General features: G+C 65.1%; 2 protein-coding genes across 2 annotated transcripts in view; one reads left to right on the forward strand and one right to left on the reverse strand.

The window, feature by feature from the left end:
• LOC140902224 (beta-2-glycoprotein 1) lies at positions 1–9,225 on the reverse strand. Its single transcript, XM_078850189.1, has 9 exons — positions 9,126–9,225; positions 8,519–8,629; positions 6,712–6,867; positions 6,244–6,429; positions 3,224–3,335; positions 2,886–2,962; positions 1,696–1,875; positions 860–1,063; positions 1–152 (listed from the first exon to the last, which is right to left on the reverse strand). The coding sequence occupies exons 1-9, from the start codon at positions 9,205–9,207 to the stop codon at positions 88–90; spliced, it is 1,173 nt and encodes a 390-aa protein (XP_078706315.1). The 5' UTR covers positions 9,208–9,225; the 3' UTR covers positions 1–87.
• Positions 9,052–22,897, forward strand: part of PRKCG (protein kinase C gamma) — a 27,967-nt gene continuing 14,121 nt past the window's right edge. The window contains exons 1-5 of the mRNA XM_073321998.1: positions 9,052–10,006; positions 13,367–13,398; positions 18,138–18,220; positions 19,759–19,870; positions 20,585–20,716. Coding sequence (XP_073178099.1) covers positions 9,840–10,006; positions 13,367–13,398; positions 18,138–18,220; positions 19,759–19,870; positions 20,585–20,716 — 526 coding nt within the window. The 5' untranslated portion in view covers positions 9,052–9,839. The remainder of the gene's footprint in view (positions 10,007–13,366; positions 13,399–18,137; positions 18,221–19,758; positions 19,871–20,584; positions 20,717–22,897) is intronic.

Raw genomic sequence — 22,897 nt, forward strand, 5'->3', positions numbered from 1 at the left:
GGGTCCCCTGCTGGCCACTGGCTCCTCCCCGCCACATGGGCGGTCCATCCGGTCAGGCTGTGTGTGGGTGTGGGGGGCCGGGGGGGCTCAGCAGGGGCGGATCTCGGACACCACCCGCTTGGGAAACAGTTTGTACTGCAGCCAGGTGGGCTCTGAAATGAGACGGGGTCAGGGGTGAGGAGGGGAGTGGGGCAAAAATACCCCCAGCACCCCTGCAGCTCCCCTCTGAATTCCCCTGAACCCCACAGGGCTCCCTCCATCCTCTTCAGCTCTCCCCTCACCGGACTCCCCTCTTTTCCCCCCAGGATCCACCTCCTCCGCCCCCTGCCCTGTGGACATACCCCTCCCCCCACAGATCTACACCCCCACCCCTTTCCTACTGCCTCCCTACAGCTCCCTGTCCCCACACAACCGCCCCCCAGTACATCTCTTGCCCCCACGGCTCCCTCCCTGCCCTCACTTCCCCATAGCTCCCCAACAGCTCCCTCCCTGCCCTCCACTGCCCCATAGCTCCCCAACAGCTCCCCCCCTGCCTCCCACTTCCCCATAGCTCCCCAACGGCTCCCTCCCTGCCCCCCACTGCCCCATAGCTCCCCCCACGGCTCTCTCCCTGCCCCCCACTGCCCCATAGCTCCCCCCACGGCTCTCTCCCTGCCCCCCACTGCCCCATAGCTCCCCCCACGGCTCTCTCCTTGCCCCCATGGCTCCCTCCCTGCCCCCACTTCCCCATAGCTCCCCATGGCTCCCTCCCTGCCCCCATTTCTCCATAGCTCCCCAACGGCTCTCTCCTTGCCCCCCCCCACTGCCCCATAGCTCCCCCAACGGCTTCCCCGTGCCACCCCAGCCCCCTGCCCCTCACCGTCGTAGCAGGCCGGCAGGGGCAGCAGGCCATCGAAGCAGTGCGAGGGGGCCGGGTAGCTGCAGCTCTGGGTCTGGTTCTGGCTCCGGCAGTAGAAGGTGACGATCTCCCCGTGCTGGACCCGCCCTTCTGGGATCTCCTGGATCCAGAGCTTGCGGCCCTGGTAGAGCACACGGCTCCGCTGGGCGGGCACCACGCAGCGCGCTGCAGGGAGACGGGATACTGGGGTGATGGGCCCGTGGCTCCAGCTGGGGAGGGGCAGGGAGGGGCGGGATAACGGGTAGATGGGTCCAGGGGGCTGATCCAGGGGGCGGGGAGGGGGCAGGATACCAGGGCCCATGGGGCTGATCTGGGGGCAGGGAGAGGGCAGTATACCGGGGTAGATGGGCCCAAGGGCTGATGTGGGGGGATGGGAGGAGGTGGGATACTGGGGTAGATGGGCCTGGGGACTGATCACAGGGTGGGGATAGGAGGACAGGGGATACCAGGGTAGATGGGTCCGGGGCTGATCGGGCAGGGATAGGAGTGGGTGGGATACCGGGGTAGATGGGCCTGGAGGCTGATCACGGGGGCGGGGGTGGGGATGGGAGGACAGGGGATACCAGGGTAGATGGGCCCAGGGCTGATCGGGCAGGGATGGGAGTAGGCGGGATACTGGGGTAGATGGGCCCGGGGGCTGATCACGGGGTGGGGATGGGAGGACAAGGGATACCAGGGTAAAATGGGCCCAGGGCTGATCAGGCAGGGATGGGTGTAGCCGGGATACCGGGGTAGATGGGCCTGTGGCTCTGGCTGGAGGTTCTGGGGGAGGAGGGGAGTGGGGGAGGGGGCGGTACCTCTGCAGAAGGGCCGGGGCGACCAGGTGCCGTTGCCCCGGCAGGTGACCCGGTTGGTGCCGTCCAGCAGGTAGCTGCGCTTGCAGAGGTAATAGACCAGCTCCCCGGCCCGGTACTGAGCCTTCTCCACCGCCACCAGGTAGCCCTCGGCGATGTCCCCGGGGGGTGGGCAGAACACGGCTGGGGGAGAGAGGGGATCACGGCCAGGCCCAGGGGATGGACAGAGCAGGGCCAGGGGGAGGGAAGGACGAAGGGCTGGGTGGAGAGATGGAGGCTGCATGGGGGGTACAGGGATGCAGGAGGGTGGGGGGTGGATGGCTGGAGGGAATGTGGGGGGTGGATGTGGGTGTGGCGGGTGGATGGGGGTGTGACCGGTGGATGGGGGTGGATGGCTGGAAGGGATGTGGGGGGCGGATGGGGGTGTGGCAGGTGGATGGCTGGAGGGGATGTAGGGGGCAGATGGGGGTGTGAGGATGGATGGGGGTGTGTGGGGGTGGATGGTTGGAGAGGATGTAGGGGGCAGATGGGGGCGTGTGGGGGGTGGACGGCTGGAGGGGATGTAGGGGGCAGATGGGGGTGTGGCGGGTGGATGGCTGGAGGGGATGTGGGGGGCAGATGCGGGTGTGACAGGTGGATGACTGGAGGGGATGTGGAGGCAGATGGGGATGTGACAGGTGGATGGGGGTGTGTGGATGGATGGGGGGTGTGGCGGGTGGATGGCTGGAGGGGATGTGGGGGGCAGATGCGGGTGTGACAGGTGGATGACTGGAGGGGATGTGGAGGCAGATGGGGATGTGACAGGTGGATGGGGGTGTGTGGATGGATGGGGGGTGTGGCGGGTGGATGGCTGGAGGGGATGTAGGGGGCAGATGGGGGTGTGTGTGGGGTGGATGGCTGGAGAGGATGCAGGGTATACGTGGCAGATGGGGGGGATGCAGCAGTGGATGGAGGGATGAAGGGAAGGGGGCTGGGGAGGGAGGGGGCATGTCTCTATCTCTCTAGGGCATCCCCCAAGCTCCCTCACGACCCCCTCCAAGAGCACCGTCCCAGCCCCCCACCTTCCCTCCCAGCTGGGAGGGGGCCCGGCCTGGCACTGGAGCCCAGGAGGATGGGCCAGCCCCGGCATGGGGGCAGATGGGGACAGAGAGAAACTAGGACCCTCCACCCCTGCCCCCCTTCGCCCTACTCACGGTGGCAGGTTGGGGTGGGCCCAGACCACTCCTGGTTCTCCTGGCATCGGATGGTCTCTGGGCCCTCCAGCCGGTACCTGGGGAGCGGGGGGAGAGGTGAGGTTGCAGATGGGGCTGGGCTCTCTGAGGGGCTGCGGGTCGGGAGTGAGGGGCAATGGCAGGGCTGGTGTGCGGGGGAGGGAGCTCTGGGCTGGGCTTGCAGGGGGCTGCGGGTCGGGAGTGAGGGGCAATGGCAGGGCTGGTGTGCGGGGCGGGGGGGGGGGGAGCTCTGGGCTGGGCTTGCAGGGGGCTGCGCGTCGGGAGTGAGGGGCACCAGCAGAACTGGGGGGGGGACTCACCCGCGCTTGCACTTGTACCGCACCTCCCCGCCTGCCCTGTAGGAGGCACCGCTGTGAAATCCATTGTCGGTCTCTGGCGGGGGGCTGCAGAAGGACGACGGGGCCAGATCCCCTGGAACAGAGGACGGGAGTGGGAGGGGAGTCAACTTGGCGGGGGGTCACCACTGTCTGGCAGCCAAGTTCCTCCCCCTTAACCCTTAGCGTCCTCCAGACACAAAGAGCCATTAAAGGCCTCCCTCAGCAAGGGGAAGATATATTTTTAGGTTCCTTCCCCTTTAACACCTGCAGGAGGTGGGGCAGTCTCCCTTTAAAAGACAGGCCCTTGCTCCACCCTCTTCCAATAGGCCCCTCCCCTTTCCCATTTGCTCCTCCCTCTCAGTAGACTCCATCCCCACGGGGACCTTCCTTGTCCCGTTGCGCCCTGCAATTCCCTTATTTGCCTCCTCCCTTTTCATGGTAAGACTCTCCTCTGCCCCATTTGGCCCCTCCCTACCCAATTTGGCTCCTCCTTCTCTGTAAACTCCTCCCCTTCTGCCCCATTTGCCTCCTCCCCCTCCCAGCAGGCCCCACCCCATTCCACATTTGGCTCCTCCCCTTATTTAGCTCCGCCTCTCCTCCAAAGCCTTTCCCTTGGGGCTGTAATTCCCAGACAAGTGGGGGAACCCTGTGGGTTTTGCTGGGAGTAGGTCCCTCCCCGAACGCTGCATCTCCCGGACTCCTGGGTTCTGCTCCCCCCAACAGGCTCCATCTCTCTCCTGGGTGGCATGGGGCGGGGAAGATTTCATGTGGGGGGGAATAAAGAAGACTTTGGCTCCTTCCCTCGTGGCTGGAGCCGAAGGGTCAGAGATCATCTTGGAGTGGTGGGGTCACCCAATTTGGGGGTTCAGAGTTTAGATTGAGGATCTGGCTCTAATTTTTTTTGGGGGGGGGCAGCATCTGAGGCTTGGAGGGGAACATTTCTCTTATTTCACTGGAATTTTAGGGAGGAGGCAGAGTCCTGGCTCTGAGGGGAAAATTCAGGGGAGTAAATTGGTTTTGGAGGTGAAGTTCCTGCCTCCCAACCCCCCGCTCTCCGCATTGTCCTTCCAGAGCTGGGATAGACCCCAGGCGTCATGGCTCCCAGCCCCCCTGCTCTAACCACTAGACCGCACTCCCCTCCCAGAACCAGGGAAAGAACCCAGGAGTCCTGGCTCCCAGCGCTTCCCACAAGCGTACTGTCACAGGGGGTGGTGGGACAGTTTCCATGTGGCCCAGAGCTCGGTCCCCCCAGGGAGGCGGTCCCCTAACCCTATTTAGCGCCGGCCCCCTTGCTCCAGATGCTGTGTTCCCTGACTCCCCCTGGGGGTGGGCTGGAGGAGGACGCAGGTCCAGGAGAGCTGCTCTGCCTTCATATCTAGGTCTCCGCTTGCCAGGGGATCCGTTATCCTTGAATCAGCCCCGGGACTCATCCTGATCAGCTCACTGCCTAGAGAGCAGCCTGCCCTTTGCAAATGCCAGCGTGAATGACGGTGCTGGGGGCGGGGGTGATGACGCTGGGGTGGGTGTTGGGTGATGACGTTGGGGTGGGTGTTGGGTGATGGGGTTGGGGCAGGGGTTGGGGCAGGGCAGATGTTGGATGATGGTGTTGGGGCAGGGTGATGGGGCCAGGGGCGGGGTGATGGGGTGGATGTGGGGTGACGGTGTTGAGGCGGGGTGACGGTGTTGGGGGTGGGTGTTGGGTGACGGTGCTGGGGGCGGGGTGGTGATGTGGGGCGGATGTTGGGTGACGGGGTTGGGGGTGGGGTGACAGGGTTGGGCAGGAGTTGGGTGATAGTGTTGGATGATGGTGTTTCGGGGCGGATGTGGGGTGATGGGGCAGATGTGGGGTGACGGGGTTGGGGCGGGGTAACAGTGTTGGGGGGTGGGTGTTGGGTGACGGTGCTGGGGGTGGGGTGGATGTTGGATGATGGTGTTTGGGGCGGATGTGGGGTGATGGGGCAGATGTGGGGTGACGGGGTTGGGGCGGGGTAACAGTGTTGGACTCTGAGATAGCGCGTAGTGCTGGGGGCGGGGTGGTGATGTTGGGGCAGATGTTAGGTGACGGGGTTGGGGGTGGGGTGATAGGGTTGGGGTGGGGCGAATGTTGGATGATGGTGTTGGGGCAGGGTGATGGTGTTTGCAGCGGATGTGGGGTGACGGGGTTGGGGCGGGGGTGACAGTGTTGGGGGCGGGTGTTGGGTGATGGTGCCGGGGTCGGGGGTGGTGATGTTGGGGTGGATGTTGGGAGACGGTTCTGAGGGCAGGGTGATGGGGTTGGGGGTGGGGTGATGGGGTTGGGGTGGGGCGGATGTTGGATGATGGTGTTGGGGAAGGGTGACGGTGTTCGGGGCGGATGTGGGGTGACGGGGTTGGGGGTGGGGTGACAGTGTTGGGGCGGGGGTGACAGTGTTGGGGGCGGGTGTTGGGTGACGGTGCTGGGGGCAGGGTGACGGGGTTGGGGAGGGTGTTGGGTGATGGCGCTGGGGGCGGGGTGATGGGGTTGGGCGGGTGTTGGGTGACAGTCTTGTGGGAGGATGTTGGGTGACGGGGTTGGGGACAGGTGACAGGGTTGGGGATGGGTGTTGGGTGATGGTGTTGGGGCAGGGTGACGGTGTTTGGGGCGGATGTGGGGTGACAGTGTTGGGGTGGGGTGATAGTGTTGGGGGCGGGTGTTGGGTGACGGTGCTGGGGGCAGGGTGACGGGGTTGGGGAGGGTGTTGGGTGACGGGGTTGGGGACAGGGTGACAGGGTTGGGGACGGGTGTTGGGTGATGGTGTTGGGGCAGGGTGACGGTGTTTGGGGCGGATGTGGGGTGACAGTGTTGGGGTGGGGTGACAGTGTTGGGGGCGGGTGTTGGGTGACGGGGTTGGGGACAGGGTGACAGGGTTGGGGACGGGTGTTGGGTGATGGTGCTGGAGGTAGGATCACGGTGCTTGGCTCTGCAGGGTGGAGGACGGCGAAGGCCCCGACTGGTGACTGGCGGAGGTGTTCCCGTCCCTTACGTTCGCAGGATGCCGTCAGACTCCACTTCCTGTCCCCCTGGCATCGGCTCAGCGCCGCTCCCTGCCCTTTGGACATCCTGAAGCCTGGCTGGCAGGTCACCTCCATGAGGGCCCCGAAGCCGCGGGAAGCCTGGGCCAAACGTGTCTTGGCGTTATCAATCTGCACGGGCCACGGGCAGGTCCGGCCTGGGAAACGCAAAGACAGTTGGGATGGAGAGAGCCAGGACTCCTGGGTTGTGTCCCGGCTCGGGGAGGGGAGTGGGGTCTAGTGATTAGAGTGGGGGGGCTGGGAGCCAGGACTCCTGGGTTGTGTCCCAGCTCAGGGAGGGGAGTGGGGTCTAATGGTTAGAGTGGGGGGGCTGGGAGCCAGGACTCCCTGGTTGTGTCCCGGCTTGGGGAGGGGAGTGGGGTCTAGTGGTTAGAGCTGGGGGCTGGGGACTGGGAGCCAGCAGCAGTCCTGGCACCTACCGGGTATCACACAGCTCAGCCCGCAGGCCCCATCACACAGGCACTGCCTGCGGCCAGAGCAGTCGCGGTCCTGGGTGCAGGTCCTCTGGCAGGTCTGGCCCATTCCCTCTGCCGACGCCTCCCTCCGGGCTGGGCAGGGACTGGGCCCATCTGCGTCTGCGGGGACACGAAGGGGAGCTGTTGGAGTGACTTGTATAGGTGGGAAACTGAGGCATAAAAGGAGGGGAAGGAAGTCACAGCAAATAGAATCCAGAAGTCCTGGCTCCCACTCAGCTGTTTACACAGGGACCCCCCCCAAAACTGCTGTTAGAAATGGGGCAGTTTGAAGAGGGGGGGCCTCTGACAAACATTTCCCTCCCCACCCCTGAAGACCCCCTCACTTTAACAGGAAGGTAGGAGGGCAGTTGCCTGTAGGGGAAAGGGGCCCCTGCAGTCCCCACCATAGCTACCAGCTGGTGGGGCAGGGCCTGCGAGTGCCTCTGGGCGCCGGGGTGGGGGCTGGGGGGGCAGAATTCTCCCCTCCGTACCGGCTGGGAAGCCTGGCGGGGTGTCCATCCCCCAGACGCCTGTCTGTTCACCTGGCCCCATGCACCATTCGTCCATCCTCATATCCCCCCATCCCCATCCACCCCCTCCTCTCTCTATCCCCATCCACCCCCCCTTCCCCATCCACCCCCCTCCTCTCTCTATCCCCATCCACCCCCCATCCCCATCCACCCCCCCCTCCCCATCCACCCCCTCCTCTCTCTATCCCCTTCCCCCCTCCTCTCTCTATCCCCATCCACCCCCCCTTCCCCATCCACCCCCTCCTCTCTCTATCCTCTTCCCCCCCTCCTCTCTCTATCCCCATCCACCCCCCCTTCCCCATCCACCCCCTCCTCTCTCTATCCCCTTCCCCCTCCTCTCTCTATCCCCATCCACCCCCCTTCCCCATCCACCCCCTCCTCTCTCTATCCCCATCCACCCCCCCCATCCCCATCCACCCCCTCCTCTCTCTATCCCCTTCCCCCCTCCTCTCTCTATCCCCATCCACCCCCTCCCCTCTCTATCCCCTTCCCCCTCCTCTCTCTATCCCCATCCACCCCCCCTTCCCCATCCACCCCCTCCTCTCTCTATCCCCTTCCCCCCTCCTCTCTCTATCCCCATCCACCCCCCCTTCCCCATCCATCCATCCATCTATCTATCCCTCCATCTCTTTCTCAATCCTGCCCAGCCCATGGTGGGGGCCCTGGGGGGTCACTTCTCTGGGGCTGAGAACTGGGGCCCCTCCCTGGTTTCTGGGAAAGGCTGTTTAAAGCCCCAGCCGGGACAATTACCTGGGAACAAAATCACATGGGACAAGGGCAGGCGGCTGAGCCAGACCCACTCCTCGAGTGGGGGCAGGGGAGGCGAGGTCACCCCCTCCAGTCTATAGGCCCCCTCCCTGGGGGCACGGGATCCCTCCCCAGCCCCACTCCCTGGGACTGCGGGATCCCCCCTCCAGTCTATAGCCCCCCTCCCTGGCGGGGTAGAGAAGAGGGGGTGGAAGGACCCCTGTGGCGGGGGAGAGGGGGAAGAGGCAGGGAGCCGGGGGGTCCCTAGTGAGGGAGGGGGACGCGAGGCCAGCAGGGGGGGTGAGCTGGGGGGTTACCCTGACGAGGGAGGGGAGAAGGGAGGACACCGGCAGGCGGGGGAGGGGCATGGGGGAAACCCTCAGAGAGGGGAGGGGGAAGCCTGTGAACCCAGCGGGTGGGGGAGCCCGGGGGGTGGTGGGCAGGCGGCTGGCGGGAAGATATGCCAGCGGGTGGGGGGGTCCCCTGCCCCTCACCTGTGGCGCAGTGACTGCCCCAGGGCAGCAGAAGCAGCAGGAGTAGGGAGGCACCGTAGGGCATGGCAGGCGGGGTCCTGCGACGTCCCTGTGAAGCCAGTGTCCCCGGCCCTGGATATAAATACCCCCCCCCAGGTTATCGATTAACCACCCCCGTCCCTGGGACTCTGACCTCCCGGCCAGGCACACAGGAGCAAAACAGCCCCACGTCACTGCGGAGAACCCAGGGGTCCTGGCTCCCAGCCACCCCCCACCCACTCTAACCACTAGTCCACACTCCCTGCCCAGACCCCAGAAGAGAACCCAGGAGTCCTGGCTCCCAGCCCCGTCACTCCTTTTGCCTCCTACCTTCCCAGAGCTGGGAACTGGGGGGATTCGGGATCTGGACGGGGGGTCGGGTGTCTGTCCGTGGGGATCTACATTTGGGGGTGTCCTTCTCAGGCCCCCCTCGGGGAACGCCCCCCCCCGCCGCCCGGCCCCGTTCTCCTTTAAGGCCGACTCCTCCCCCGGAGCCGTCAGAGACCCGCCTCCCTCCGCCGCTCTCCCCCCACAGCCGACACACTGCCCGACCGGCCGGCAGCTTCCCTGCCGGCGCGCCTGTCCCCACCTCGGCCCCCGGCGGCGGCGGCGGCTGGGAACCTCCGCTCCGCTGTCGCCTTCAGCCCTCCGGTCCCCGCCTCCGCTTCCATCCCTCGTTCTCCATCCCCCCTGCTCTCATCCCTCCTTCTCCCTATCCCGCATCTCTTCTCCCATCCCTCCGTCCTCTGCCTTCTCTCCATCCCTCTCTCCTCCCTTCCTTCCTTCCTTCCTTCTCTCTCCCATCCCTCCGTCCTCTGCCTTCTCTCCATCCCTCTCTCCTCCCTCCCTTCCTTCCTTCTCTCTCCCATCCCTCCGTCCTCCGCCTTCTCTCCATCCCTCTCTCCTCCCTTCCTTCCTTCTATCTCCCATCCCTCCGTCCTCTGCCTTCTCTCCATCCCTTTTCTCCTCCCTTCCTTCCTTCTCTCTCCCATCCCTCCGTCCTCTGCCTTCTCTCCATCTCTCTCTCCTCCCTCCCTTCCTTCCTTCTCTCTCCCATCCCTCCGTCCTCTGCCTTCTCTCCATTTCTCTCTCCTCCCTCCGTTCCCTGCCTCCTTCTCTCCATCACTCCATCTCTTCTCTCCCTCCATCCCCTGCTTTCTCCCCCTCCTTCTGTTCTGTGCATCCCTTCTGCCTCCTCCATCCACCCAGTCCCTCCCTTCCCTCCATCCCCCCTTTCCTCTTTCTGTCTTTCTTCCCCCCCTCCCACCACTCCCGCCCGGGACTGGGGGGCCCAGGTGGAGCCATGGCGCTGGTCACCTCGCCCACCGAGCTGGAGTGCCTGGCCAAGCCGCTGTTCTGCCGCAAGGGGGCGCTGCGCCAGAAGGTGATCCACGAGGTCAAGAGCCACAAATTCACGGCGCGATTCTTCAAGCAGCCCACCTTCTGCAGCCACTGCACCGACTTCATCTGGTGAGACCCCCCCTAGCGCCCCCCCAGCACCCCCAGCACCCCCAGCGCCCCCCCCCAATGCCCCCAGCCCACCTTCTGCAGCCACTGCACCGACTTCATCTGGTGAGACCCCCCCTAGCGCCCCCCCAGCGCCCCCCAATGCCCCCAGCCCACCTTCTGCAGCCACTGCACCGACTTCATCTGGTGAGACCCCCCCTAGCGCCCCCCCAGCACCCCCAGCGCCCCCCAATGCCCCCAGCCCACCTTCTGCAGCCACTGCACCGACTTCATCTGGTGAGACCCCCCCTAGCGCCCCCCCAGCACCCCCAGCACCCCCAGCGCCCCCCCCAATGCCCCCAGCCCACCTTCTGCAGCCACTGCACCGACTTCATCTGGTGAGACCCCCCCTAGCGCCCCCCCAGCGCCCCCCAATGCCCCCAGCCCACCTTCTGCAGCCACTGCACCGACTTCATCTGGTGAGACCCCCCCTAGCGCCCCCCCAGCACCCCCAGCGCCCCCCAATGCCCCCAGCCCACCTTCTGCAGCCACTGCACCGACTTCATCTGGTGAGACCCCCCCTAGCGCCCCCCCAGCACCCCCAGCGCCCCCCAATGCCCCCAGCCCACCTTCTGCAGCCACTGCACCGACTTCATCTGGTGAGACCCCCCCTAGCGCCCCCCCCAGCGCCCCCCAATGCCCCCAGCCCACCTTCTGCAGCCACTGCACCGACTTCATCTGGTGAGACCCCCCCTAGCGCCCCCCCAGCACCCCCAGCGCCCCCCAATGCCCCCAGCCCACCTTCTGCAGCCACTGCACCGACTTCATCTGGTGAGACCCCCCCTAGCGCCCCCCCCAGCACCCCCAGCGCCCCCCAATGCCCCCAGCCCACCTTCTGCAGCCACTGCACCGACTTCATCTGGTGAGACCCCCCCTAGCGCCCCCCCAGCACCCCCAGCGCCCCCCAATGCCCCCAGCCCACCTTCTGCAGCCACTGCACCGACTTCATCTGGTGAGACCCCCCCTAGCGCCCCCCCAGCACCCCCAGCACCCCCAGCGCCCCCCCAATGCCCCCAGCCCACCTTCTGCAGCCACTGCACCGACTTCATCTGGTGAGACCCCCCCTAGCGCCCCCCCAGCACCCCCAGCGCCCCCCCAATGCCCCCAGCCCACCTTCTGCAGCCACTGCACCGACTTCATCTGGTGAGACCCCCCCTAGCGCCCCCCCAGCGCCCCCCAATGCCCCCAGCCCACCTTCTGCAGCCACTGCACCGACTTCATCTGGTGAGACCCCCCCTAGCGCCCCCCCAGCACCCCCAGCGCCCCCCAATGCCCCCAGCCCACCTTCTGCAGCCACTGCACCGACTTCATCTGGTGAGACCCCCCCTAGCGCCCCCCCAGCACCCCCAGCGCCCCCCAATGCCCCCAGCCCACCTTCTGCAGCCACTGCACCGACTTCATCTGGTGAGACCCCCCCTAGCGCCCCCCCAGCACCCCCAGCACCCCCAGCGCCCCCCCAATGCCCCCAGCCCACCTTCTGCAGCCACTGCACCGACTTCATCTGGTGAGACCCCCCCTAGCGCCCCCCCAGCGCCCCCCAATGCCCCCAGCCCACCTTCTGCAGCCACTGCACCGACTTCATCTGGTGAGACCCCCCCTAGCGCCCCCCAGCACCCCCAGCGCCCCCCAATGCCCCCAGCCCACCTTCTGCAGCCACTGCACCGACTTCATCTGGTGAGACCCCCCCTAGCGCCCCCCCAGCACCCCCAGCGCCCCCCAATGCCCCCAGCCCACCTTCTGCAGCCACTGCACCGACTTCATCTGGTGAGACCCCCCCTAGCGCCCCCCCAGCACCCCCAGCGCCCCCCAATGCCCCCAGCCCACCTTCTGCAGCCACTGCACCGACTTCATCTGGTGAGACCCCCCTAGCGCCCCCCCAGCACCCCCCCAATGCCCCCAGCCCACCTTCTGCAGCCACTGCACCGACTTCATCTGGTGAGACCCCCCCAGCACCCCCAGCGCCCCCCCAATGCCCCCAGCCCACCTTCTGCAGCCACTGCACCGACTTCATCTGGTGAGACCCCCCTAGCGCCCCCCCAGCACCCCCAGCGCCCCCCCCAATGCCCCCAGCCCACCTTCTGCAGCCACTGCACCGACTTCATCTGGTGAGACCCCCCTAGCGCCCCCCCAGCGCCCCCCCAATGCCCCCAGCCCACCTTCTGCGGCCACTGCACCGACTTCATCTGGTGAGACCCCCCTAGCGCCCCCCCAGCACCCCCAGCGCCCCCCCAATGCCCCCAGCCCACCTTCTGCAGCCACTGCACCGACTTCATCTGGTGAGGCCCCCCCAGCACCCCCAGCGCCCCCCCAATGCCCCCAGCCCACCTTCGGCAGCCACTGCACCGACTTCATCTGGTGAGACCCCCTAGCGCCCCCCCAGCACCCCCAGCGCCCCCCCAATGCCCCCAGCCCACCTTCTGCAGCCACTGCACCGACTTCATCTGGTGAGACCCCCCTAGCGCCCTCCCAGCACCCCCAGCGCCCCCCCAATGCCCCCAGCCCACGTTCGGCAGCCACTGCACCGACTTCATCTGGTGAGACCCCCCTAGCGCCCCCCCCAGCGCCCCCCCAATGCCCCCAGCCCACGTTCGGCAGCCACTGCACCGACTTCATCTGGTGAGACCCCCCTAGCGCCCCCCAGCACCCCCTAGCTCCCCCCCAATGCCCCCAGCCCACGTTCGGCAGCCTCTGCACCGACTTCATCTGGTGAGACCCCCCCTAGCGCCCCCCCAGCACCCCCAGCGCCCCCCCAGCGCCCCCAGCCCACGTTTGGCAGCCACTGCACCGACTTCATCTGGTGAGACCCCCCAGCACCCCCTAGTGCCCCCCCCAATACCCCCAGCCCATGTTGGGCAGCCAGTGCACCGACTTCATCTGGTGAGACCCCCCCTAGCGCCCCCCCAATACCCCCAGCCCACGTTCTGCAGCCACTGCACCGACTTCATCTGGTGAGACCCCTCCCAGAACCCTCCATCTCATCCCCTTTCTACTTCACCCCCCCCGCCCCCCCCCCCGCCAGGGCTCTGCTGCTGTCCTTCCTTTAGTCTTAGCATAGAGGGACTGGTTGGTCCAGAGCCGGGAACAGAACCCAGGAGTCCTGGCTCCCAGCCCCCTGCTCTAACCATGAGCCCCCACACCCCTCCCAGAGCTGGGATAGAACCCAGGAGTCCTGGCTCCCAGCCTCCTACTTTGTGGCATAGCAGATGTTAGGGCAGGGGAGGAGTGGGGTGCATGTTAAATATGTGTATTGGGGTGAGCTGAGTGTGGGCAACTCATGACAGCTGTGAGCCCTAGAGTAACATTTTGTTTCTCTCTTGCTTTTAGGGGGATTGGGAAGCAGGGACTGCAGTGTCTAGGTAAGAGACCCCCCCCCCTGCAGGGTCAGTGACCCCCCCCACTCCACTGAGAGCCATACTTGGGGGGAGACAGTCACTCCCACTCTCAGCCTTGGGGTCCTCTCTTCTGCCTTCTGCTGATGGTATAACCAGCCCCCGCACAGCCGCACCCCACCCCAGAGGGGCCACGTCTCAGCACCGGGCAAGGGATCCCGGCATAACCAGCCCCCGCGCCCCACCCCAGAGGGGCCGCGTCTCAGCACCGGGCGAGGGGTCCCGGTATAACCAGCCCCCGTGCCCCACTCCAGGTGTGGTCGCATGTCAGGGGGGAACATTGCAGCCTGTTCCCAGCACACAGCCCGTGGCTCTGTTAGGCTCTGAACTAGATTTCTGGACTCCGGCTATTTTAGGGACTGGCTGGAAAATTCCATGTTTCTGCTTGAAAAAAGCCCCAAAATACCTAATACTGGGTGACCTTTCAAACGCTTGAAGCTTTATTCTTTAAGCTTCTTTGACAACTGGGGGTCAGGACTCCTGGGGTTCTCTGGGAGGGGAGCGGGGTCTAGCGGTTAGAGCAAGGGAGCTGGGAGCCGGACTCCTGGGTTCTCTGCAGTGACGTGGGGCTCTTTGACCTCCTGGCCAGACACCCAGGAGCAAAAGTCCCAGGGCCAGGGATGGGGGGCGGCTTTGGCACCGGCCTTGCTGGGTTAGAGCAGGCAGGTGGCCGGGAACCAGGATTCCTGGGTTCTCTGCCTGGCTCTGGGAGGGGAGTGTGGATTTGTGGGGGCTGGGCGTGGAGGATGTGGGGCTTTTGTGTTTAGGGGAGTTGTGGGGGGGGGGGGCTGCATGCGGGGTAGGAGGCCAGTGGGGCTAGCTGGGTGGCTGTGTAGGGGATCTGGGGGTTCTGGGTGGGGTGGGGAGATTTCTTCCTGCCTCCCGCAGGTATATGTGTGTTGGGGGGGGGGGGATAATGGGGAAATCCCCATATGCTCCAAATGGGGCGTGGCTCTGTGGTTGATTGGCCAGTGATGAACTGGGGGAGCAGCTCTGGGCAGGGTGGGCGAGAGGGACTGCGGGGGCGTGTGCGTTGGGCTCCTCATGTGTAAAATGGGGGTGGGGATTCCTGCCAGTCCTAGAGCTGGTGGGGGGAGAGTTTCTAGTGGACTCTGCCCCCCCCCTGCCCCCCAGCTGGCAGCATGAGGCCCAGTGTGGTGGGGGCAGGATCTGAGTGTTAAGTGGTGGGGGGGGGGGACCAAATAGATGGGAGGGGGGTGGTTCTTAGAGTGTCCTCACTGGGGGTGGGGGGGTGTACACAGGGGTGTGTGTGGAGGGGGGTGATGCGTGCGTGGGGGGGGGTGTGCACATGGGGGTGGGAGGAAGGGGGAGTGCACACGGGGCGAGTGGAGGGGATGTGATGGGTGGGTGGGGTGTGTGCACATGTGTCACGGAGTCCCCGGGCGATGCTCTGGATCTGCTCCCCATGAAGCCAGGCAGGACTCTGGGGAAGTCTCCTCTCCGGGAGCAGCCTGTCTGCAGGGCACACAGCTCCCCCGGCTCCACCTTCCTGGGTCTGACCTCGGAGCATTCAGCCTCCTCTGCCCCTCCGTGCGCTTCCCACAGCGAGTCCGCTCAGGCGGGGTCCTGGGGGGGCCAGAGGGTCCTGCCCCCCAACTCCGCAGTCAGACGGGACTCTCAGCCAGCCAGTAAAACAGAGGTTTATTAGACGACAGGAACATGGTCTAACACAGAGCATGTAGGTGCAGAGAACAGGACCTCTGAGCTGGGTCCATTTTGGGGGGCTGTGAGCCAGACAACCACGTCTGCCCTTCACTCCATGTCCCCAGCCAGCCCCAAACTGAAACTCCCTCCAGCCCCTCCTCCTCTGGGCTTTGTCCCTTTCCCGGGCCAGGAGAGCACCTGATTCCTTTGTTCTCCAGCCCTTTAGCTCTCACCTTGCAGGGGGGAAGGGCCTGGCCATCAGTGGCCAGGAAACAGGGTGTCGGCCATTCTCTGTGTCCAGACCCCTGCACACACCTGCCCTCTAGGGCTCTGCAAGAATCGTACACCCTTATCCCACCCCCTAGATACTTAAGAACTGCTGAGGGGAAACTGAGGCACCCCCACACTATTCAGAGGAAACATTAAGAACAGTCCCACTTCGTCACAACATGTGATGGGTGGAAGGGGATGTGACGGGTGGGTGGGGTGTGTGCAGACGGGGTGGGAGGAGGGGTGTGTGACGGGTGGGTGGGGGGGGATGTGCACACGGGGTGGGTGGAGGGGAGTGTGACGGGTTGTACACGGTGATGTGGGGGAGGCTGTGGTGGTGGACATATTTGGGGGCTGGGTGTGCAAGAGCAAGTGAGGTATTAGTGTCAAGCTGCTGGGGATGTGCATGAGTGTGTCAGGGTGTGGGGCCAGGTGTGCAGGTGCCGAGATAGCACATGGGGGTGTGTGGCACAGATGCCCTTGCACAAGTGCGTGGCCAGAGGCTAGGCGGCGGGTGCCTTTACACACCGGTGAGGGTCGGTCCATGTGGAGACTGTTGGTGCGACTGGCAAGACATGTCGGCCGTGGGCACAAGTGGGTCAGCTTTTGCACACGTGTGTGTGTTGGTGCAGCAAGGTAGAGCTGGTGGGTGCAGATCTGGGGGATTAGTGGCTGAGCGTGTGAATTGGTGTGCATTTGCATGAGTGCATCTGTATGAGTGTATGCATTTGCACAATGGTGCAGGGGGTGTGTGCATTTGCATGTGTGCAGGAGGCATGCACTAGTGTGTGAATTGGCACACATGCCGGGGTTGCACACGTACGTCCATTTGCACACATGCACCGGTGTATGCAGGTGCATGTGTGTATATGCACAAGTTTGTGGCTTTGGACACGTGTGGTGTCTGCATGTGCACGAGTGTGTGCAAGTTTGTGTACACTGGCCCGAGTGTGGGTTGGGGTGTGCATGCAGACCCTGGGTATTAATGCAGCAGAGCGGCGGGAGGATGTGTACAAGGAAGGGGTAGGTTGGCACAAGCATGGCTGGGCGTGCACAGGGATGGCCCCAAGTTGTGCAGCATTTCTAGGGTGTGTGCAGGGGTGGGTGTGCAGGAGGCACTGTCAAGGTGGGTCGTGATGGGGGGAGCGTGCACACGGCGTGTGTGGTGGGGAGAACGACGGGGGGCGAGCATTTGCCCCAGGATACGGCTGGTGCGTGTGGCTATGTGGGGCGGGAGTGTGAGCAACAGGGTGCTGGATGGACCCTGGGCAGGGGGAGCTCAGGGCTGTGGGGGGAACCGGGGTCCCCCCTGGAACCTCGGCAGTTGGAAGGGGGGAGCCCCCTGGGAGACTGGCAGAGCCCGGGCGGCTGGTGGCAGCGGTGGGATGCAGCAGGTTCCCGGACACCCCCTCCTCCCTTCGCTTCTTGGTGCAGCTGGCCAGGGGGAGGCGATGTGGGGGAGCCGTTGCCATGGGAACCATCAGGCAAGTCCCCAAGGGGGGATTGTTCATTGCATCCCCACCCCCGTAGGTAATGAGTTTGCTTTGTCCCAGTCCAGATCCCTGGGGGCCCCCATCACGCCCCACCCGGGGCAGAAAGCTTGACTGAGGGTGGGAGCCAGGACTCCTGGGTTCTATTCCTGGCTGTGGGTCTAGTGGTGGGAGCAGGGAGCAGCCTGTGTGGCATGGGGGGGCTGGCTGGCTCTCAGGATGCATGGGGGAGTCAAGCCCACACCTTGCCCCCCCCAAGTCCTATCTGCCGCCCCCCCCAGCTCCTGGCTCTTGTGGTTTCTGCTCCTGCCTGTTTCCATGGAGACCCGTCTTCCAGATCTCCCCGACTCGCTCCTTGGAGCCTTAAGATGCCGCGAGAGGGGGAAGGGGAGAGAAACGACCCCCCCAAGCTGTCCTCTGCCCCCCCCCGACTCATCCCTGAGACTTCCTCTGAGTGGGCCCCTCCACTCACCCAAACTCCCCCGACGCCCCGACTCGTCCCCCCAACTCCCTTGATCCGTCCCCCTGACTCACCCCAACTCTTCCCCCTCAACTCACTCCGACTCCCCAACCCATCCCCCCCACTCATCCCTCAGCCTTCCCCCGATCCATCCCTCAACTCCCCCGACGCGTCCCCCCGACTCACCCCAATTCCCACGACCCCCCCGACTCATCCCTGAGCCTTCTCCTGACTCGCCCCCTTGACCCATCCCCCCAACTCACCCCAACTCCCTCGACCTGTCCCCCCGACTCCACCAACTCCCCTGACTCATCCCCCTAACTCAGTCTGACTCCCCCGACCTGTCCCCCAAAACTCCTCTGAACCTTCGCCCCAAACTCACCCCAAACCCACTGAATCTTCTCCTCAACCCCCCAAAACATCCCTCCCAAACTTATCCTCAACCGCACTGAACCTTCCCTCCCAACCTCAACCCTGCCCCCCCAATTCACCCTGAACCTTCCCTCAACATGCTGAGCTGTCCCCCCCCAAACTCACCCCTACCCCCGAACCATCCCCCACTGCCCCAGCTGGCCTGTCCCTCTGGTGCTGGCTGTCCCAGAGTTGTGGGGGGCCCGTCCCCCCACAGCGGAGAGGAGGTGCTATAAACCTATGAGTCTAGGGGTCCGTTGAGCCAGGATTTCTCTGCCCCGAATCTGGGTTCTGGGAGAGGTCTGAATGGGGCGGGGGGGGGGGTGTCACTGTTACTGTCCTGAGCTTGCTCTGCTAATGTCTCTATTCCCCCCCCCCCCGGTCTGGCCCCCCTCGCCCACCCCGCCAAGTCTGCAGCTTCGTTGTACACAAACGGTGCCATGAGTTTGTCACCTTCGAATGCCCGGGAGCCGGGAAAGGACCCCAGACAGACGTGAGTGACAGATGGCTGCCAGGACTCCTGGGTCCTGTCCCTGGCTCTGAGAGTGGGGTGGGGGTCTAGCGGTTTGGGGGGAGCGGCAGGGAGCCAGGACTCGTGGGTTCTGTCCCCTGCTCTGGGAGGGGAGTGGGGTCGAGCGGTTAGAGTGGGGTTGGGGGGCAGGGAGCCAGGACTCCTGGGTTCTGTCCCCTGCTCTGGGAGGGGAGTGGGGTCTAGCGGTTAGAGTGGGGATGGGGGCCAGGGAGCCAGGACTCCTGGGTTCTGTCCCTGGCGTTGGAGGAAATACTTTGGTGGGGGAGGAGCCCGTGGCCCCCAGGTGAGTGTCCCAATTTCACCTGCTATTTTTACTGCCCGAGTGGGGGGCGGAGCATGGCCCAGATTCTACTGTCCTTGGCCTGGAGAGGGGGAAGGAGGAAGCGGGGTGGAAGAGGAGAAGAGAGCGGGAGGGAAAGGATGCCGGAATGGCGTTAGCAGTCACATCTCTTCCATGCCCCCCCCCCGCCTGCCCCCCCCCGTTCATACTGCTTAGAAACACACAGCCTTGTGCACGGTTGTGTTCCCACCCCTTGCGCGCACACACGTGCTCGCCGTGTGTAACTCCCCTTTGGGCACCTGTGCAGGGCCCTCTGCACGCTCACCTTCCCCCCTTGCACGCTCAGCCCGTGCTAGCTACTCGTGCAATTCCCTGGGCAAGCTCACATTCACACCACTTGCACGCACCTGCACGCTTGCACCCGCTCTGTGGAAACTCGCATTTGCACCCGCAGATATGCTCATGCATTCCTTTGTGCAAGCTCCCATGTGCATGCTTAGACACACACATGCACGCTCTCCACTTTGCACACGCATGCCCGCTCCCCATACAAGCTCACACTTGCACGCACTTGTGTGCAATTTCTTGTGCAAGCTCATGCTTACACCCCTTGCACATCCTCACAAATGCACACCCTCCATGCCAGCTCACGTGTGTGCATCTGCACACACTCATGTATACCCTATTCAAGCTCACTTGTTCACATCTAGATGCTTGTGTATCCATCGGTGCAAGTTGTGCACACTCAGGCATGCTGACGCTCACTTGGGCGTGCTCCGTCCTTTGCATATGCACACCACTCCCCAGTCAAGCTCATGTTCGCACGCTCACACGTGTGTGCAATTCCCTGTGCAAGCTCATGTTGACATCCCTTGCACATGCATACAAACCCACGCCTTCTGGGCAAGCTTAAGTGTGCACATGGACACACACTCGCGCACACCCCATGCAAGCTCATGTCTGCACACTCCAACACACTTGTGCACCTGCCTCCCTTGGCACAGGCCGGCCCGTTCCCCGTGCCGGCTCCCGTGGGCACACTCAGACATGCCCTTGGGTGAGAACGTTCACCCTCCCGCTTGCACCTCTGGTCTGTGCGGCTAGCCTTGCACGCCCCCCGTGCAAACTCGCACTCGGTGCCTGCACAGACTGTGAGCTCGCACCCCCTTCACCTGCTGGGGGGGGCTCTGATCTGTCTGCTCTCCCCCCCCACCCCCAGGACCCCCGGAGCAAGCACAAGTTCAAGATACACAGCTACAGCAGCCCGACTTTCTGCGACCACTGCGGCTCCCTGCTCTACGGGCTGGTGCACCAGGGCATGAAGTGCTCCTGTGAGTGCGGGTGGGCGGGACGCTGGGCAGGGGGGCGGGAGCAAGGTGGGGGGATGGGAAGGGGCAGGGTTGAGCAGCTAGGGGGTGGGCCTGGGGGTGTGGGGGGTGTGGGTGGGCGCAAGATGGGGGCAGGGGCCAGGCCTGGGTGTGTGGGGGTGCAAGATGGGGGGAGGAGCCAGACCTGGGTGTGTGTGGGGGTTGGGCATGAGATGGGGGGAGGGGACAGGCCTGGGGGGGTGGGGGGGTGGGCACGAGATGGGGGGAGGGGACAGGCCTGGGGGGGTGGGGGGGGCGAGATGGGGCCAGAGGCCAGGCCTGGGGCTGGGGGTGGGAGGGGACGCGAGATGGGGGCAGAGGCCAGGCCTGGGGGTGGGGGTGGGAGGGGACGCGAGATGGGGGCAGGGGCCAGGCCTGGGGGTGTGTGGCGGGGTGCGAGATGGGGCCGGGGGCCAGGCCGGGGGGGTGTGTGTGGAGGGCGAGATGGGGGCAGGGGGCAGGCCTGGGGGTGTGGGGGAGGGTGCGAGATGGGGCCGGGGGCCAGGCCGGGGGGGTGTGTGGGGGTGGGCGTGAGATGGGGGCGGGGGCCAGGCCGGGGGGTGTGGGGGGGCGGGAGCGAGGCCCAGGGGCGGGCCGTTAGGGCTGCACGGGGCGGGGGGGCGGCGGCCTAGGGGCGAGATCCCCCTCCCCCCCCTCACTCTCTGGCGCCCCCCGCAGGCTGCGAGATGAGTGTGCACAAGCGCTGCGTGCAGTGTGTGCCCAGCCTGTGCGGGGTGGATCACACCGAACGCCGGGGCCGTCTGCGGCTCCGCATCGAGAGGCTCGGCGGGGAGGAGATCCGCGTCTTCGGTACGGGGGGGGGGGCGGGGCCCTGCCGTGGTGTAGACGCTCCCCGCGCCGCCGGAGGGGGTTTCTCCGGGCCGCTGCCCGCCGCGGGCTTCGCTCCGGCGCCCGGCCCTGCCCGCTCCCCACAGGCCTCGGGTTTGGCCACCACCGGCTCTTCCCACGGACACCCCCAGGGGCCGGGCTCTTGCTGGGGGGGATGACGAGGGGCTGCTGGGGGGGTGGGGGCACCGAGGCCCTGGCTAGAACGGATCAGCTTGGGAAAGAGGCTGGGGGGGGGGCTGCACCTTGGGAGCCTTGGCTCCGATCGCCCCAAATTTGGATCCCTGACTTACCCCCCCCGTCCCCCCCCAAACACAGCGAAGTTCAAGGCAAAAACCCGAGCGCCCGTGTGGGATTCAGAGCCTCCACCAGCCAGAGGGGGCTCCTCAGCTGTAGCACCGTAGGGCTGGCACCCCCAGCTGTCTGTCTGTCCCTGCAACCCCCCCCCCCAGCTGTCTGTCTGTCCCTCCAACCCCGCCCCGGCATCTGTCTGCCTCTTCAAACCCCCCCCCCGGGCATCTGTCTGTCTGTCCCTCCAACCCCACCCCGGCATCTGCCTGTCTGTCTGCCTCTTCAACCCCCCCCAGCATCTGTCTGTCTGTCCCTCCAACCTCCCCAGCTGTCTGTCTGTTCCTCCAACCCCACCCCAGCATCTGTCTGTCCCTCCAATCCCCCCCAGCTGTCTGTCCCTCCCTCCAGCCCCCCTCCGCCCCGGCATCTGTCTGTCTGTCTGCCTCTTCAACCCCCCCCAGCATCTGTCTGTCTGTCCCTCCAACCTCCCCAGCTGTCTGTCTGTTCCTCCAACCCCACCCCAGCATCTGTCTGTCCCTCCAATCCCCCCCAGCTGTCTGTCCCTCCCTCCAGCCCCCCTCCGCCCCGGCATCTGTCTGTCTGTCTGCCTCTTCAACCCCCCCCAGCATCTGTCTGTCTGTCCCTCCAACCTCCCCAGCTGTCTGTCTGTTCCTCCAACCCCACCCCAGCATCTGTCTGTCCCTCCAATCCCCCCCAGCTGTCTGTCCCTCCCTCCAGCCCCCCCCCGCCCCGGCATCTGTTTGTCTGTCTGCCTCTTCAAGCCCCCCCCCCCCCGGCATCTGTCTGTCTCCCCAACCCCTCCCCCCGCATCTGCCTGTCTGTCTATCTGACCCTCCCCCCGCATCTGTCTGTCCCTCCAACCCCTCCCCCAGCATCTGTCTCTGTCTCTCCAATCCCCTGCCCACATCCGTCTCTATCTCTCTATCTATCCCTCCCTCCCTCCCCTTCACTATATCTATCTATCCCTCCATCCTCCCATCTCTGTCCATCCATCTGTTCATCCATCCCCCCGCCTCTCTCTCTCCCTCCCTCCCTCCACACACCCCATCCCCGTCTCTCTCTCTCTCTCTCTCTCTCTCTCTCTCTGTCCTTCCCTCCCCACACACCCCATCCCCGTCTCTCTCTCTCTCTCTCTCTCTCTGTCCTTCCCTCCCCACACACCCCATCCCCGTCTCTCTCTCTCTCTCTCTCTCTCTCTGTCCTTCCCTCCCCACACACCCCATCCCCGTCTCTCTCTCTCTGTCCTTCCCTCCCCACACATCCCATCCCCGTCTCTCTCTCTCTCTGTCCTTCCCTCCCCACACACCCCATCCCCGTCTCTCTCTCTCTGTCCTTCCCTCCCCACACACCCCATCCCCGTCTATCCCTGTTTTAGTGGCTAAGGTTGCCACCTAGTGGTGACTTTGATTTCGCTTTGCAATCGGTGGCAGGGATCGGGCGGGGGGAGAGAGGGGCTCAATGGGGGCACTCTCCTGGCGGTCACTGCTGGCCCCAGGGGGTGCTGTGCTGCCAGGTGCTCTCAGCCTAAGTCTGGTGGGTTGGATCGGGAGGGGCTGGGAGCCAGGACTCCTGGGTTCTCTCCCTGGCTGTGGGAGGGAGTGGGGGATAGTGGTTAGAGCGGGGGGGGGGGCGGGAGCCAGGACTCCTGGGTTCCATTCCCAGCTCTGCAGCTCAGCACTCTCCTCCTCTCCCCTTCGCACCCTCCCTCGCACTCGCGCGCTCCCAGAGGGAGTGTGTAGGAGGTGGAAAGAAACCCGTCGAGCCGTGCTTACATAACGGGGATTCCTCGACACCTCCCTGCATGCAGCCCTCCACCACCACCACGGTCCTGCT

This window comes from Lepidochelys kempii, chromosome 23, assembly GCF_965140285.1.
Source record: "Lepidochelys kempii isolate rLepKem1 chromosome 23, rLepKem1.hap1, whole genome shotgun sequence".
NCBI classification, from domain to species: Eukaryota; Metazoa; Chordata; order Testudines; family Cheloniidae; genus Lepidochelys; species Lepidochelys kempii.

Bases quoted from the DNA above. Each gene is read 5' to 3' on its own strand.
- LOC140902224 (XM_078850189.1), bottom strand. From the start codon at position 9,207: ATGGAAGCGGAGGCGGGGACCGGAGGGCTGAAGGCGACAGCGGAGCGG. The intron at 1,876-2,885 runs GTGAGTAGGGCG...TCTCTCCCCCAG, and splicing joins GCCCACCCCAACCTGCCACC to CCGTGTTCTGCCCACCCCCC. The intron at 153-859 runs GTGAGGGGCAGG...GTCTCATTTCAG, and splicing joins CCTGCCGGCCTGCTACGACG to AGCCCACCTGGCTGCAGTAC.